Source organism: Fukomys damarensis, unplaced genomic scaffold (assembly GCF_012274545.1).
Source record: "Fukomys damarensis isolate Sample0158 unplaced genomic scaffold, DMR_v1.0_HiC HiC_scaffold_118, whole genome shotgun sequence".
NCBI classification, from domain to species: domain Eukaryota; kingdom Metazoa; phylum Chordata; class Mammalia; order Rodentia; family Bathyergidae; genus Fukomys; species Fukomys damarensis.
The window spans coordinates 488,616-505,622 of NW_022901030.1; the positions used below are offsets into that span (position 1 = coordinate 488,616).

A 17,007-nucleotide genomic window follows, 5' to 3' on the forward strand; every position below is an offset into this window, starting at 1 on the left:
GATTGAAGTATTTGTAATTGCATTAAAAAATGACTCAAATATGTGCCATCTCACACCTTGTTTGGATTTATCCATTCAGTAGGCTGTTTTTGGAATCCACATCATGATATTGTATTTCAGTGCATGGTCTGTACCTAATCATTACAAATAAAACTCTCACCTACTGTCCTCTACATCTCTTAGATTTTATTTCCATTCTCTCACTACCTGTTTCACCTAGGGGGTTCTGAAAAGAGTAGCAGTAGGTGCTAACGCAGTATCCAGTGACAATCACAGGTTAGGTGAAGATTTTCCTAATATCAGGGCATATATATATATATATATATATATACACAGACACACACACACACGTACATACACACACATATATGCATATACATATACATGTATGTATATATGTATATATAAACACATATATGTATATATACATATATATGTATACACATATATATACATATGTATGTATGTGTGTATATATATGGGAATTTAATACCAGCATGGATGAAGTGGAAAGAATCAGTGCTCTAAAGAAGAAAAAAAATGGAGTCATACAGTTTTTCTACAAGAAGTAGTGTGCTGAGTAATTTTGTAGTATTTTCTACAGTCCCAGTTGGGCTGTTATTGAATTGGAGAGTATAAAGACTCAAAGTGCTTTTGGCTTTGCATGACAGAAGCCTCATACTGCAGTATCATGGTACTGACCTGGGCATACTAGGACAGGTATCATTTTCAGTGTGGCACAGACTGTCTTGTAACATTATTCCATACCAAAGCTATCAATGTGAAAGACTGAATCTATGTCAGTGAATATATTTAATGTTCATTTCCATGGTTAAACAGTAGGACTCTTGCAAGCAAAAGGCTTTCTCTTTTGTCCTTTCTGATTTCTGTGACATGTAATGACAGATTTCAAAGAAAGTGTGAAATGTATGAATGTCCATGATGCTTTCATCTTTCCTCTCTCCCAATATCCACTGAAAAACAACCTCTGATTTGTAGACTCAACAAAATCATGCAGGGAGAAGTAGAATTAGCCACAGATCTAGCGCGCTTTTTGAAGAGGGTTTCCATGGATGATCACTAAACGTTTACTGTGTGTTCACCCCTGAGGGATACATGGTGACGAAGACTCCTCTGTGGCAGACTGTGTCATGGTCCTGGTCACTATTTCCTGGCAGGTCCTGTTCTCCTGAGCTCACATCTCTGAAGCAAGTCTTCTGGAAGACTGAATGGGACACAGGATTAATGTCACAGAATTTGTCCTCCTGGGCCTCACTCAGGATCCCAGCGCACAAACAGCATTATTTGTCATGTTTTTACTAATCTACACTGTGACAATAGTGGGAAACGTACTCAGCATGGTGACTGTCCTTGCCAGCCCTTCCTTGGGCTCCCCGATGTACTTCTTCCTTGCCAATCTGTCACTCCTTGATGCTGTTTATTCCACTGTCTTCTCACCCAAGTTACTGACAGACCTGCTCACTGGTAGGAAGACCATTTCCTTCCCAGCCTGCATGGGCCAGCTCTTCTCAGAACACTTATTTGCTGGTGCTGAGATCTTCCTTCTGGTCGCGATGGCCTATGACCGCTATGTGGCCATCTGTAAGCCACTTCACTATCTCGCGTCTATATGGTGATCTTCATCCTCCTCCTCATCTCCTATGGAATCATCCTCACCTCCCTTAAAATTCACAGTCAGGAAGGGAGGCACAAGGCCCTTTCTACCTGCAGTTCCCACATCACTGTGGTTGTCCTATTTTTTGTTCCATGTATTTTCATGTATGTCAGACCTGTCTCCACCTTTCCCTTTGATAAATTCATAGCCATTTTTTATACACTGATTACTTCCTCCTCATCTCCTATGGAATCATCCTCACCTCCCTTAAAATTCACAGTCAGGAAGGGAGGCACAAGGCCCTTTCTACCTGCAGTTCCCACATCACTGTGGTTGTCCTATTTTTTGTTCCATGTATTTTCATGTATGTCAGACCTGTCTCCACCTTTCCCTTTGATAAATTCATAGCCATTTTTTATACACTGATTACTCCTATGTTAAATCCTTTAATATACACTTTGAGAAATTCGGAGATCCAAAATTCTGTGAAAAACCTCTGGCATAAAAATTTAACTAGAGAAACTCTGCTAATTGAAATGTAGGATACATGCATTAAATCCTAACAAGGGCTGATGCAGTCACTTCACCAGATTGTTTAGATCTGCATCTGTATCTGTACAAAACCATGAAAGAAGAAGTACAAGTTTTCCTTTGTGTTGTCACTATTGTAGTAGAATTTGTAGAATATATGATAAAAGCCTCATTTTTTCTTCTTTTGCAAGTGAAGATAAGGATTACCCTAAGCACAGTATACTTTCTAACTTGCTGTTCTCAGTTCAGATTAAAATAGGACTTTAAAAAAGTGGTTGCCTTCTTTTCAAATAAGAAAGAAGCTAATTTTGGAAATTTGGAAATGCCTCATATTCATAAGAAAGGGAGATGTCCAGTGCTCAGGTAAATTCTGGGACTGAAAGAAGTTTTAAACCTGTCATGTTCATTATTTGATCAGTATAGCAGATTTGTTAGCCTCATTATGAACTTTGTTGTATGATTACTTTTATTTTTCAGCTTTAAAATCTATGTGTTTTCAGTTCAGAGGTTTTTGGATAGAAGGTGATACTGTGTTCAGCTAAAAATATTGTTAGTGAAAAGTTTTATAATAAAATGAGATCCAGTTGATGAGGAAACCAGATTGAAGTTGTTTACTGCGGTTTGATATGTTGTTTTAGAAAGCCATGAGAGCCAAGTTGGAATTGTTGTGTTGTGACAATTTCCCTCTGTCGAGGAACCACCACAGTCAAATGTTTTCAGTGTTTATCACCCTAAAATATTTTCCTTTACTTTTGCAGTCAGTTTGCCTCCTTCCATTTAGTCCTGGAAAACTCTGATGCATTTGTGTCCTCCTAATTTTCCTTTCCCAAAATGTTGCTTTAATAAACATGAGCCACACAGAATATTGTCGTTTGAATATGGTGTCATTCTATTAAGCTTTTGGGGTCTCTGATTATTCCTACATATATTATCAGATCATTCATTTTTATTGCTGAGTCGTGTTAACATTGCACAGAGATACCATAATTTTGTTAAACTTTTAAAATCCCTTTTGCAATTAGAGATATTTTGGTTCATTGCAGATACTGGAAATTATGAATGAATCTATTCTATCATAATAATATATAATGTATGTTAGTAGAGAAGCTTTCTCTTAACATAAATTCTGGTCTGACCTTTATGAATTCCTCCCCTGTATCAGCTTTGGGTTTGTCTTGCTCTTGTTTTTCTTGGAGCTTGAGGTCCTGTACCAGAATGTTCATTAGAACACTGCTTATTTCTTCCCTCTTGCTCCCCTTTCTTGCCTTTGACCCCCCACTGGGTCCCTTCCCTGAGCTTTTCTGAATATGTGTAGTTGTGTATTGGACCTATTGAGTCATAAAGGCCTTGGATGCAGTGTCACATACATAACTAAAAGTAAAAGAATTCAAAAGGGTTTTTCTTTGATTTATTTTCCCTAAGGGCCATTTAAAATTACACCGTAAACTATGGAGTATATGTGGAAACATCTATATCAGTTAATATTTTCAAAGTGCTTTCTTACTGGAAGGGATATAGAAGGTGCTTAAGCACAGCTACATTTTCAATTTTTTAGTCATAATTTAACCCAGAAAAGTTTGATTATACTAGGTTGTACTTCCAAATGAAAGATAGATCTGTAGACTTTTTTCTACTTAGCAATTTGAGCACCACAATGATTAGATGTGCACTTTCTCTCAGAAGTAAAACAGGTTACATCTGATGTTGGTGGATTTAATACACTTTTCAGGTATGTTAATAACTTCCACATTCTACTGGATCCCATTACCTGGTAAAAATATTTATCTAGTACTGCAGTATGTTGGGACTTTTGGACACAGAAGATCCAATATGTAACTAAGCCAGATGACAGGAGTTGAGTGGAGCTAATGGCAAGATAAATTAAGGAAGTAACCTTGGAAGACCAGAAGAACTGTTCATCTTTTTTAAAAAAACTTTCATTCTTGTAGAAGCAGTTATTAAAGTAACATGAGATTGAAATTAAGGGATTGAATTACAGAAGGAAGATCATTATGGTCCATCAGCCAAAGATTCAGGCCTTGATCAAAATCTTCCACTTGAGTAGAAGTGAGAAAGTTAAATAGGACACACATGTATAAATACCGAATAGTTTCTGTGGTGTGAGAAGCTGAAAGTGTAAATAAGTGTATGACTGTATAATAGGTAATGTGAAATAAGAAGAAAAGGTACAAAGGGGAGAGACTGTGGGACAGGAAAAGAGAAAGAAAAGAAGGGAATGGAATTAATCTAAAAAATGACAGACATGGAATTGAAGTCTTTGTAAAAATGGAGCATTGAAGTGTTGAAGGAGGGCAGAGCAATGGGGAAAAATAAGAATCAAGTTATGTTATCTAAAGGTACAAGTCTCCAATGATGAATGGCACTATATTTATGCCTAAAGTGTACCAATAAATTAATTATAAAAGAGTTTTGCTCACTGGGGAAAAGACCAAAATCATACCAAACTAAATTAAAACATAAAAGAAACAAGAAACTTGGTTACCTGTATTTTCAAGAATTAGAATAACTACAGTGGATTTTGCACTTCCAAACTCTTTCCTCTAAGATTCATCATGCCATGGGCAGAGACCCTTAGACTGTGAGGAAGGGGCATCTTTGCTAGTGTGTGGTTGGTGAGGGAAGTTGCACTGTTTCCTCCACAGGCTGGATTACATATTACTTACTTTACTTATTGTGTCATCAGGTGCAGCTTCTACCTCATCAATCATTACATTTTGAGACTTAATTTTCACACTACAGGTTTTCATATCACTTAGCAGTCAGCTACTCTTCTTGGAAAGACACAAGTGTTGTTCCTGGAGGGATTTCCCACAGGAAGCAACCTCTTCAGCAGAGATTACTTCACTTGTATTTGTTCCAAATGTTGTAACAACCTAATCTGTTAAAGTAGAGATGATGCAAAAAGTCAGCCTGGACCTGCACATGTAAATGAAAGAATTGGTTTCCTGTTGGAATGACTCAGGTTTCCTTCAAGTCAAATTCAGGGGAAGTTGGAGCACATCTTCAGCTTGTAGATAGTCCTGAAAGTGGTGGTAGATCACCATCTCCTGGGATGAGATAGGGAAGGAAGGCACATGTTTTTAATTAGGAAGGAAGAGGCCTTCAAAGATGCAACTTGGATGACTGAAAGACTGAAGAATTGTGCTCCTGCTTGTGAGAAACTTCTGTGATTCACTTTTTGAAGAAATTAAGCCCTAGCATTTGCTCACTAACTACATGGCTTATTGGTCAGGCATATTTATGACTTTGAAAATTCTTGAAAACACAATCCTTTTTGGTTACTTCACCATGATTATCTGAAAAGAGAAAAAAATATAACAAATATTTGCTTATTTGTGGCATCGTACATTGAATTTGGACAGAACTGTTTCCAATTACTAGGTCAGTTTTTAATGAACTGTTGCAAACATAGGACCTTTGTGTTTCTATGAAGATGCTTTCCCAGGAGATGGGAATATACAACACATTCTTTAAATCTATTTAAATTTTATGTATTACCTTGGCTTCTTTTACACTTCTGAATGAGAAAATAGAAAGTGTACCATGAAAACATGTTTGTTGTAGCCACTTGATCCTTTTTCTGCTTCTCCTAGTCAGCTGTGCATTATTTCATGTTGTGTTAGCAGTCACCCTCAGCAATAGAAAAATTGATTTTCAGGACTATGGGCAAGACCCCAGAATACTGAAAACAACAGAAAAGCGAAACTGAAGCAATATTCCTGTAAAAGAGTAAAATATAACAAATATATTAAAAGTGACATAGGAGGTAAGTAAACGAAAAAAATAAAGTGCAAAAATAGATAAATTATTCAGAATATACAAATGTGTACAATATATATCATGTTAAAACTGGATAGGTGTTCATTTTCCATTTTGCCACATAAGAAGTGAAACATGTTATATGTATAGCAAAGAAAACCCTGTTTTTATTACTCTAGTTTATGGGATATATTTTCCACGATAATTACACCGAAGATAAAAAATAAAGTGCAAAAATAGATAAATTATTCAGAATATACAAATGTGTACAAAATATATCATGTTAAAACTGGATAGGTGTTCATTTTCCATTTTGCCACATAAGAAGTGAAACATGTTATATGTATAGCAAAGAAAACCCTGTTTTTATTACTCTAGTTTATGGGATATATTTTCCACGATAATTTAACACCGAAGAATAATTATTTTTAGATATATTTGAATTAGAGCTTTATAGAATAACATAATATGACTTTAAACAGTGTAAGGGAACAAGTGTATAATATGTTGTGCAACCTTGATATGGGCTTCTACAAATTAATTTCAAAATCATCTCAGCAAACATGCTAGTGCATATATTTAGAGAGAGCTATCATCAGTGATGTGTCTCATCTGTGCTCACTTGTTATTGTAAAGTACGAGATAGAGTACTTTTTCAATTGTAGGGTAATATGAGGTGCTCTTAAAATTGTATTATTTGAACGGATTAGTGGATTATGTTGACAGTATTATCATACTATTCTTCAACTTTGTATTATCAAATCTTTGATAACAAGCTGTATGGTATGAATTGGAACTTAATTGCTCAACATTTTGTATTATGGAAAAAATTTTTCTGGTCAGTTGAAGATTTATTACAGTGAATCCCAGAAGTGCTGATGAGATCAAAGACACTAAGCACTGTAGAACGGCATGAAGCAGGAGAATTGGACATAGACTACTTTGTGTCCTTATGGTCTTCAACAAGTATGTCCTTTTTCTACAAAGCATCCACAAAGGCAGACATCTTGAAAATGCTGCAAACAGTACTGTGAATGAGACACACAGAAAGACTGTTACAGGTGGCTTCAAAGACAGCTGGGACTTTCTCAGCAGGTCTTGCTCTACTACCCCAACCACGAGTGTGGAGTCTCCTGCTTCCTCCTAGTCAAAATACAATTGTTCATAGATAAATATTGCTAGTATTTATATATAATAAAATATGTAAGCCCAAGACATACAATTTTATCTTAAACCCCCAAATTGTTAACGTGTGTATGTACACACACACACAGACACACACACACACACACACACACACAGTACTGTTCAAATCTTGTCCTTTGTTAACAGTTCTTATTCAGGCAAGAGATTCTAGTTATCTGCTATGATACAATACTTACAGTGAACCATTCAAAAAGGTTAAAAATAAGTATCAGTTACTTTAATGTTTCCCGGAACACCACAGTAGTCTAGAAACTGTACATATAGTAATGACTCCAGGAGTAGATACTCTGGGTATCCTCATGGTAAAAATGGTGAAATATAAACATAGGGACATTTATGAAGTGGCTGAGGGCCACCTGGATAGAAAAGGAATTAATCCGGGATTGCAACCCAAGCGCTGCCTCTCCAGCATGCACATCACTCCTGACTGCGCTGTGCTCTCTCTCCGAGGACATCTTGGAGGCTGTCTAGATTCATTCTGAATGAGAAATCTAGAGACATGATTTGGTTACTGTAGTTGTAACATCCAATTTGCCACTGGGTAGCTTTTTTCAGGACCCAGTGAAAACTTTTATTTGATTATGCAAATGTGAAGAAAAGAGGGAAATAACAGATGAAAAGACTTGAGGGCTCTATTGATAGTTTTGTACATTGTTGAATTGGATAGACTGTGAGATTGTCTAATCTTGCCCTTTGGATTTTGATGTGAAGACTACAGTATTTGTAATTGCATTGAAAAATGACTCAAATATGTGCCATCTCACACCGTGCTTTGATTTATCCATTCAGTAGGCTGTTTTTGGAATCCACATCATGATGTTCTATTTCAGAGCATGCTCCCTACTTAATCATTACAAACAAAACTATCACCTACTATTTTTTACATCTCTTAGGTTTTATTTCCATTCTCTCCCTACCTGTTTTCCCCAGAGAGTTCTGAAAACAGTAGTAGTAGGTGCTAATGCAGTATCCAGTGACAGGCACAGGTCAGTTCAGGTTAGGTGAAGATTTTACTAAAACCAGGGCATATATGTATCTATCTATCTATCTATGTATCTATCTATCTATATCTATATATATCAGTAGATATCTATATATATCTATATATCTCTCTATATATATCTATATATATGAATTTAGTACCATCATGGATGAAGTGGAAAGAATCAGAGCTCTAAAGAAGAAAAATGGAGTCATACAGTTTTTCTACAAGAAGTAGTGTACTGAGCAATTTTTCGGTTTTTTTGTACAGTCCCAATTGGGCTGTTATTGAATTGGAGAGTATAAAGACTCAAAGTCCTTTTGGCTTTGCATGACAGAAGCCTCATACTGCAGTATCATGGTTACTGTTCTGGGCCTGCTAGGACAGATATCATTTTCAGTGTGGCACAGATGGTCTTGTAACTTTATTCCGTACCAAAGCTATCAATGTGAAAGACTGAATCTGGGTCAGTGAATATATTTATTGTTTATTTCCAGGGCTAAAGAATACATTTCATTAAAGCAAAAGGCCTTCTCCTTTGTTCTTTCACATTTCTGTGTCATGTAGTGACAAACTTCAAAGAAAGTGTGAAATGTGTGAATGTCCATGATGCCTTCATCTTTCCTCTGTCCCAATATCCACTGAAAAACAACCTCTGATTTGTAGACCCAACAATATACAGGTAGAAGTAGAATTAGCCACAGGTCTAGCAGACTATTTGAAGAGGGTCTCCATGGATGATCACTAAACGTTTACTGTGTGTTCAACACTGTGGGATACATGGTGATGAAGACTCCTCTGTGGCAGACTGTGTCATGGTCCTGGTCACTATTTCCTGGCAGGTCCTGTTCTTCTGAGCTCACATCTCTGAAGCAATCCTTCTGGAAGACTGCATGGGACACAGGAACAATGTCACAGAATTTGTCCTCCTGGGCCTCACTCAGGATCCCAGCGCACAAACAGCATTATTTGTCATGTTTTTACTCATCTACACTGTGACAATAGTGGGAAACGTGCTCACCATGGTGACTGTCCTTGCCAGCCCTTCCTTGGGCTCCCCGATGTACTTCTTCCTTGCCAATCTGTCACTCCTTGATGCTGTTTATTCCACTGTCTTCTCACCCAAGTTACTGACAGACCTGCTCGCTGGTAGGAAGACCATTTCCTTCCCAGCCTGCATGAGCCAGCTCTTCTCAGAACACTTATTTGCTGGTGCTGAGATCTTTCTTCTGGTGGCGATGGCCTATGACCGCTATGTGGCCATCTGTAAGCCACTTCACTATCTGACCATCATGAACCGAAAGGTTTGTATCCTTTTTTTGGTAGTGTCCTGGACTGGAGGCTTTTCACACTCTGTGATTCAACTTGTGTTTGTGTCTTGTCTCCCCTTCTGTGGCCCCAAAGTCATTGATCACTTTCTCTGTGACATGTACCCATTACTGGAGCTTGTGTGCACTGACACCTACCTTATTGGCTTCACTGTGTCTGCCAATGGTGGAGCCATCTGTATGGTGATCTTCATCCTCCTCCTCATCTCCTATGGAATCGTCTTCACCTCCCTTAAGACTCACAGTCAGGAAGGGAGGCACAAGGCCCTTTCTACCTGCAGCTCCCACATCATCGTGGTTGTCCTATTTTTTGTTCCATGTATTTTCGTGTATGTTAGACCTGTCTCCACCTTTCCCTTTGATAAATTCATAGCCATTTTTTATACACTGATTACTCCTATGTTAAATCCTTTAATATACACTTTGAGAAATTCGGAGATCCAAAATTCTATGAAAAACTCTGGCATAAGAATTTAACTAGAGAATCTCTTACTAATTGAAATGTAGGATGCATGCATTAAATCATAACAAGGACTGATGCAGTCACCTCACCAGATTGTTTAGATCTGTATCTGTATCTGTACAAAACCATGAAAGAAGAAGTACAAGTTTTCCTTTGTGTTGTCACTATTGTAGTAGGGTTTGTAGACTATATGATAAAAGCCCCATTTTTCTTCTTTAACAAGTGAAGATAAGGATTACCCTCAGCACAGTGTACTTTCAAACTTGCTGTTCTTCTCAGGTCAGATTAAATTAGGACTTTAAAAAAGTGGTTGCCTTCTTTTCAAATAAGAAATAAGCTAATTTTGGAAATTTGGAAATGCCTCATAGTCACAAGAAAGGAAGATGTCCAGTGCTTAGGTAAATTCTGGGACTGAAAGCAGTTTTGATTTTGTCACATTCATTATTTGATCAGTATAGTAGATTTGTTAGCTGCATTATGAACTTTGTTTTAGGAGTACTTTTAGTTTTCAGCTTTAAAACCTATTATTTTCAGTTCAGAGGTTTTTGGATAGAAGGTTGTACTGTGTTCAGCTAAATATATCATTAGTGAAAAGTTTTACAATAAAATGAGATCTAGTTGATGAGGAAACCAGATTGAAGTTGTTTACTGCAGTTTGATATTTTGTTTCTGAAAGCCATGAGAGCCAAGTTGGAATTGCTGTGTTGTGACAATTTCCCTCTGTCGAGGAACCACCACAGTCAAATGTTTTCAGTGTTTATTACCCTAAAATATTTCCTTTTACTTTTGTAGTCAATTTGTCTCCTTCCATTTTGTCCTGGAAAACTGATGCATTTGTGTCCTCCTAATTTTTCTTTCCCAAAATGTTGCATTAATAAATATGAGCCACACAAAATACTTCTCTTTTAATCTGGTTTCCTTCTTTTTTTTCAGCTTTAATTGAGTTTATTGGTACATTTTAGAGATACAGTGCAGTTACACGCATTGTTGGGATCTTCTACCTCTACATGACAAGTCTTGATTCTCATTTTTCCCCTTACCCCTGCCCTCCCTTCACCCCCTCCTCCCTTCCCCATCTACAAATACTTTATTTCCCTCTTTTCATTCTCTCACATATTTTTCTTTTCCCGTATTACCCTTCCCCTCTGGTGTCCTTCTTATAAAGCTTTTGAGGTCTCTGAGTATTCCTGCTTATATTAGCAGATCACTGAGTTTTACTGCTGAATGGTGTTAACATTGCACCGTCATACCATAATTGCTTTAGCCTTTTTAATCCCTTTTCCAATTAGAGGTATTTTGGTTCATTGCAAATACTGGAAAATATGAACAAATCTATTCTAGCATAATAATATATAATATATGTTAATAGATAAGCTTTCCCTTAACACAATTTTTTCTTTCATGGGTAAATATGTAGGAATAGAAGACAGGGTTGTGTGGTCAGTGTATATTTCAGTGACTGTAGGAAATGGCCAAACTGTTTTCCAAAGTGTTTGCCTTTGTTTTCCCGGTAGCAAAAGTGATATTTTCAGGTTTTCTTTCTCCTTGTTGGAAGTTGGTGTAGAAGGGATCTTTAAATTTTAGCCATCTAAATTGGTGTGTAGTGATATCTTTTCATGGTCTTAATTTTCACTGTAATGACTAATAATTTCGAGGATCTTTTCATGTGTTTACTTTTCTTTTATATATCTCTCGTACGTGTGTTGTTTTTGCTCATTCTGTATTGAGTATTTTCTTCTGAAATTTGAGTCTCTTATACAACCTGGAAACAAATTCTCATCACTTAATGATTTTCACATATTATCCCCACAAGTTATTTGTTTTCTCATTCTCTTAAAGGTATTTTCTGAATAAAATTAATACAATTAATAACTTCATTTTGTGTGAAGCATTTTTGCCATGTTTAGGAAATCTTTGTGCAACCCAAAGTCATAAAAAAAAATTTTCTGGTGTTGCCCTTTAGACCATGTATAGTTTTTGATTTAATATTTGGTGTGCAAGTAATTTAGGGTTTAACTTTTCTTTGTGCTGTATGTTATTGATCACTGTCTACTCTTTGGAAGTGGATATCCAGTTACCTCAGTGCTGTTTCTCAGAAGGCTACTATTTCTCTGCATTTCTATAAAAGTCATCCATCCCAGCGTGTGGACTTATTTCTGGGCTGTCTTTTCATATATTTACCTATAAAATTTCTCCAATACTGCACATTATGCTATGTATAGAAATCCAGTGGTAAGAATTATTCAATTTTGTTATTTTTTGCAATATTCCAGCTATTAGAGTTCTTCTGTATTTTCATACAAATTCTTGAACCACCTTCTCAGTTTCTACAAAAAAAAATTCAATTGGTTGTTATTTAGAATATTTTTGAATCTGTAGACGAATCAGAGGTGATAGGACATGTGAAGGATAATGAATCTTCCTGTTCATGGCTGTGTTAAAACACCTCATTCTTGATTTCCTTTGATTTCTCTCATCAGCGATTTGTAGTTTCAAGGAACTATGTCAATTGTCCTACAGGTGCTTGCCTTTCAGAAGAAGTTGTTGGAAACCTGATCAAAATGCAAATGCAGCTTGATTTGCTCCTAAAATTAGTCTTGTTCATTATCTAGTTTTCAAGAGGCCATTGCTGGAATGTGTATTGGAACAGAAAGTGGAAAGAGAAAACAAATGTGAGATTTCTCTACCCATCCCCACGGATACGTACTCATGGAGCATTCACCAAAATAGGCAGCACACGGGGTCATCACACACATTGCCATACATCTCCAAGGGTTTAAATCATAGAAGATGCATCAGACCATCAGGAAGTGGACTCTATGTTGTTAAAAGTGTCCATAAAATGTCCCCAAACATGTATTTATTTAATTAACAATGCAAGTGAATTTGAAACACAATAAATTGTCAATCTCCACTGGAATATATTCTACAGGAAAAAAAAAACCTGAAAAGAAAAATTTTTATTTGAGACAGGGTCTCACTATGTAGTTAAGATTGACCTGGAACTCACTATGTAGACCAGGCTGGTCTCGAACTCACAGCAATCCTCCTGCTTCAGCCTCCTGAGTGCTGGGATTGCAGCCGTGCATCACCACACCTGGCTAAAGAAATGTTGTTTTGAGAAGTAGCCTTAGTGTTGTAGCACCATTAGTAGCATTTGCTGTTTTTATTCCAGTTCCATTCATGAATCATATGTACTTAAAGCATACTCAATATTTGGATATGTGTACATACTGTAGAATTTTTATCACAATCAAATTAATACATCTATCCCTCCAGTTAATGAATATTTTCTTTCACTTATTATTGTGGTAGAACATCTAAGATCTATCCTTTTAGCCAATTCTAGTATGCAATATAATGTTTTAGTAAATTTTAGGCATACAATAGTCTCCTTAACTGTAGCTACAATACTGCATGTAAAATGTACGAATAATTTTTTCTGGCATACCCAATAATGCACATTTTGATAGGCACAATTATACTTCCTTTCTTTTCTTTTTTTCAGCTTTAATTGAGTTTATTGGTACATTTTAGGGATACAGTACAGTTACATTCATTGTTGGGATCTTGTACCTCTACATGACAAGTCTTGATTCTCATTTTTCCCCTTACCCCTGCCCTCCCTTCACCCCCTCCTCCCCTCCCCATCTACAAACACTTTATTTTCATCCTTTCATTCTCTCACATTTTTTTCTTTTCCCTTTTTACTCTTCCCCTACCCATCCCACCTTCCCTACACCTTTAGCTCCTTTCTTCCCATTTCTAAATGTCAGTAATCTTATTAGGATCTTATGCACTGTTGCAGATTATTCACACCAGGGAAACTATTCGGTATTTACACATGTGTGACTTATTTATTTCACTTAGGAGTATATCTTCAATATGTATCCATTTCCTATGAATGAATCTATTTTCTCGTTCTTTATGGCTGAGTAATATTCGATTTTATAGAAAAACCACATCTTCTTTATCCAGTTTCCAACGGATGGGCAAATGGGCTATTTCCAAGATTTAGCTATTACAAACTGTGCCGCTATAAACATGGGTGCACATACTTCTCTGTGATATGATTCTTTTAGTTCTCTTGGAAAGATACCCAGCAGAGGGATGGCTGGGTCAAATGGAACCTCCAGTCCAAGCTCTTTGAGGTATCTCCATATTGATTTCCATAGTGGTTGCACCAGTCTGCACTCCCACCAGCAATGGAGAAGGGTTCCTTTCTCCCCACAACCCCGCCAACATTTGTTATTGTGTGATTTCTTGATAACAGCCATTCGTTGTGGGGTGAGGTGGAATCCCAGTGTTGTTTTCATCTGCATCTCTCGAATGACCAGTGATGTGGAACATTTTTTCAAATATTTTCTTGCTGCTTTTACTTCTTTGTCTGAGAAATATCTGTTCATTTCGGATGCCCATTTTTGAATTGGGTCTTTATATTTGGGGGGACTGATTGTTTTGAGTTCTTTATATATCCTTGATAATAGTCCTTTGTCTGAGGAACAGCTGGTAAAAATTTTTTTCCCACATTGTAGATTGTCTCTTAGTTCTGCTGATGGTTTCTTTTGAACTACTTCCTTTCTTAATGAGACTATTTCATAGCCCACATATAAGTGAAACAAAGGATTATTAGGAGTGCTGCTAGTAGTGTATCCTTCAGGTTCACTTACATTATCATAAATAACAGCATATATTTTAAATTAAGAGTACATAAAATTCCATACATGTATTTTTATAAATAACATATTTTATCATTTTATTAGTCATGATTATTGTAATTATGTGACAGCATCTATCACTGGTACCTGGGTTCACCCATTTAATTTGTTTCAACATTATGGGGAAGAGGGCTGTGCTTGTGTTTCACACCCTATGTGAGGTTACCAAAACAAAATGAAATTTTGCTGATCCAGGGTACTATTGTATATATTACCTACTAACTTATCACATGTTATAATACACAATATAATTCAATGATAGTTATATACACATTACATGTATGTTACTCTGGTTATCCATTCATTGAGTGATAAACACTTGTTTTCATCTTTTGGTTGTTGTGAATAGTGCCACTATGAACATGGAAGGGCAGATTTGTACAAGATCCTTTTTCTGACCTTTTTCCCCATTAAATTTATTGGTATATTTAGAGCAAATAATACAGTTACATTTATCATTGGGGTTTTGTACCTTTACATGATATATCTTGGTTCTTGTTTTTTCCCCATACCCCTGCCCTGCCTTCACCCCCTCCACCCTTCCCTATTTACATAAACTTGGTTTCCTTTTTCTTTTCCCTTATTTCCTCTCTCCTCTCCTTCCCACTTATCCTTTAGGTATTTTCTTTCTAATCCACACTCTCAATTATACCATTTGAACCTATTTACACTTTTAGTTTTTCACACCAGAGAAATAATTCAGTATTTACTCATGTGTCCTACTTATTTCACTTAAGAGTATCTTCTCAATGTGCATCCATTTAGCTGTAAATGTTGCTGGTTTCTCATTCTTTTTTTTTTCAGCTTTAATTGAATTTATTGGTACATTTTAGGGATACAGTACAGTTACATTCACTGTTGGGAATTTGTACTTCTACCTGACAAGTCTTGGTTCTCATTTTTTCCCCTTGTCCCTGCTCTCCCTTCACCCCCTGTGGTTTCTCATTCTTATGGCTGAGTAATATTCCACTTTACAGAAAAACCATATATTCTTTATCCAATCTCCAGTTCATGGACATTTGGGTTGTTTCCAAGTGTTAGCTATTACAAACCATGGTGCTATAAACATGGGTGCACATATATCACTGGGGTAAGATTCTTTTAATTCTTTTGGAAAGATACCCAGAAGAGGGATACCTGGGTCAAATGGCCTCTCCAATCCTCGCTCTTTGAGGTATCTCCATATTGATTTCCACAGTGGTTGCTCCAGTGTACAATCCAACCAACAATAGAGAAGGGTTTCTTTCTTCCCACAAGCCTGCCAACATTTGTTATTGGTTGATTTCTTGATAGCAACCACTCTTTCTGAAGTGACGTGGAATCTCAGTGTTGTTTTCATCTGCATTTTTCAGATGACCAGTGATGTGGAACATTTAAAAATATATTTATTTGCTGTTTTTACTTCTTTGAGAAATGTCTGTTCTTTTCAGGTGCCCATTTTTGAATCGAGTCTTTGTATTTGGGGGGGTCTGAATTTTTTGAGTTCATTATATATCCTAGATAGTAGTCCTTTGTCTGAGAAGCACCTGGTAAAATGACTATGCTGAATAGGATTGCTGGATGTTATGGTTGTTCTACTTTTTTTTTCTTGAGGACCCTCCATACCATCTTCTATAGTCACTGTACCAATTTAGAGTCTGAACAAGAGTGCACAAGGCTGTCCTTTCTCTGCTTTCTCACTGACATTTGTTATCTTGAGTCTGTTCCATAGTAGCCATTCTAACAGATGTGAAGTGATATATTTCAGGACTTTGGATTTGTGTTTTTCTGATGATTATTCAAACTGAGAATTCTTTCATGTACCTACTGGCCATTTCTATGTTTTCATTTGAAAATATCTATGATACACTTTCTTCACTTTTTCCTTTTTCATAGTTTTCTTTCTTTTTCGATATTGTTTTATGATTTTCTGATTGTTTTGACTTTCATTTTTTACCAGATACATGGAACACTGGAAAGGTGTACAGAGAGGAAAGTTTACTGTGATAAAAAGTGACATTTTAAAAAATAAAAAAGTTCTCACAAAAATAACCAGATTTTACACAAAAGGAAATAAAAAAAGAACAAATCAGCTAGAAGTTAGCAGAAAGAAACAAATAGTACAGATTAGCACAGTGACAAATCCAGCACTTAATAGAAAACAACAAAAACAAATCAAGAAGCAAAAATATCGATCTTTTAGATGACAAAACAAAATTGACAGGTCCTTAGCTAATTTTAATACAGAAGAGAAAATTCAAATAAATAAAATAAGAAGTGCAAGAATACACAATACAGTATCAATTTGAGAAATGATGAAGATCATAAGGGTAATATTATTTTGAATAGTTTTAAGCCCCAAACAGACATCATGTGTGCTTTACATCCAAGAAGTGGACTTGGTA

The 17,007-nt window shown here is 36.3% G+C and overlaps 2 protein-coding genes across 2 annotated transcripts; both read left to right on the forward strand.

Moving 5' to 3' along the window:
* Window positions 1-1,229: 1,229 nt before the first annotated feature.
* LOC104861328 (olfactory receptor 4A15-like) lies at window positions 1,230-1,637 on the forward strand. Its single transcript, XM_019207299.1, has one exon. It carries the CDS (start codon window positions 1,230-1,232, stop codon window positions 1,635-1,637), a length of 408 nt encoding a protein of 135 aa, XP_019062844.1.
* A 7,370-nt stretch (window positions 1,638-9,007) lies between these two features.
* LOC104861327 (olfactory receptor 4A5) lies at window positions 9,008-9,942 on the forward strand. The gene is given in 2 exon segments (XM_019207298.2): window positions 9,008-9,890; window positions 9,893-9,942. Coding segments are annotated over 2 exon segments (933 nt in total).
* The last annotated feature ends 7,065 nt before the right edge of the window (window positions 9,943-17,007 follow it).

Coding starts and splice junctions, on each gene's coding strand:
- LOC104861328 (XM_019207299.1), top strand. CDS start 1,230: ATGGGACACAGGATTAATGTCACAGAATTTGTCCTCCTGGGCCTCACT.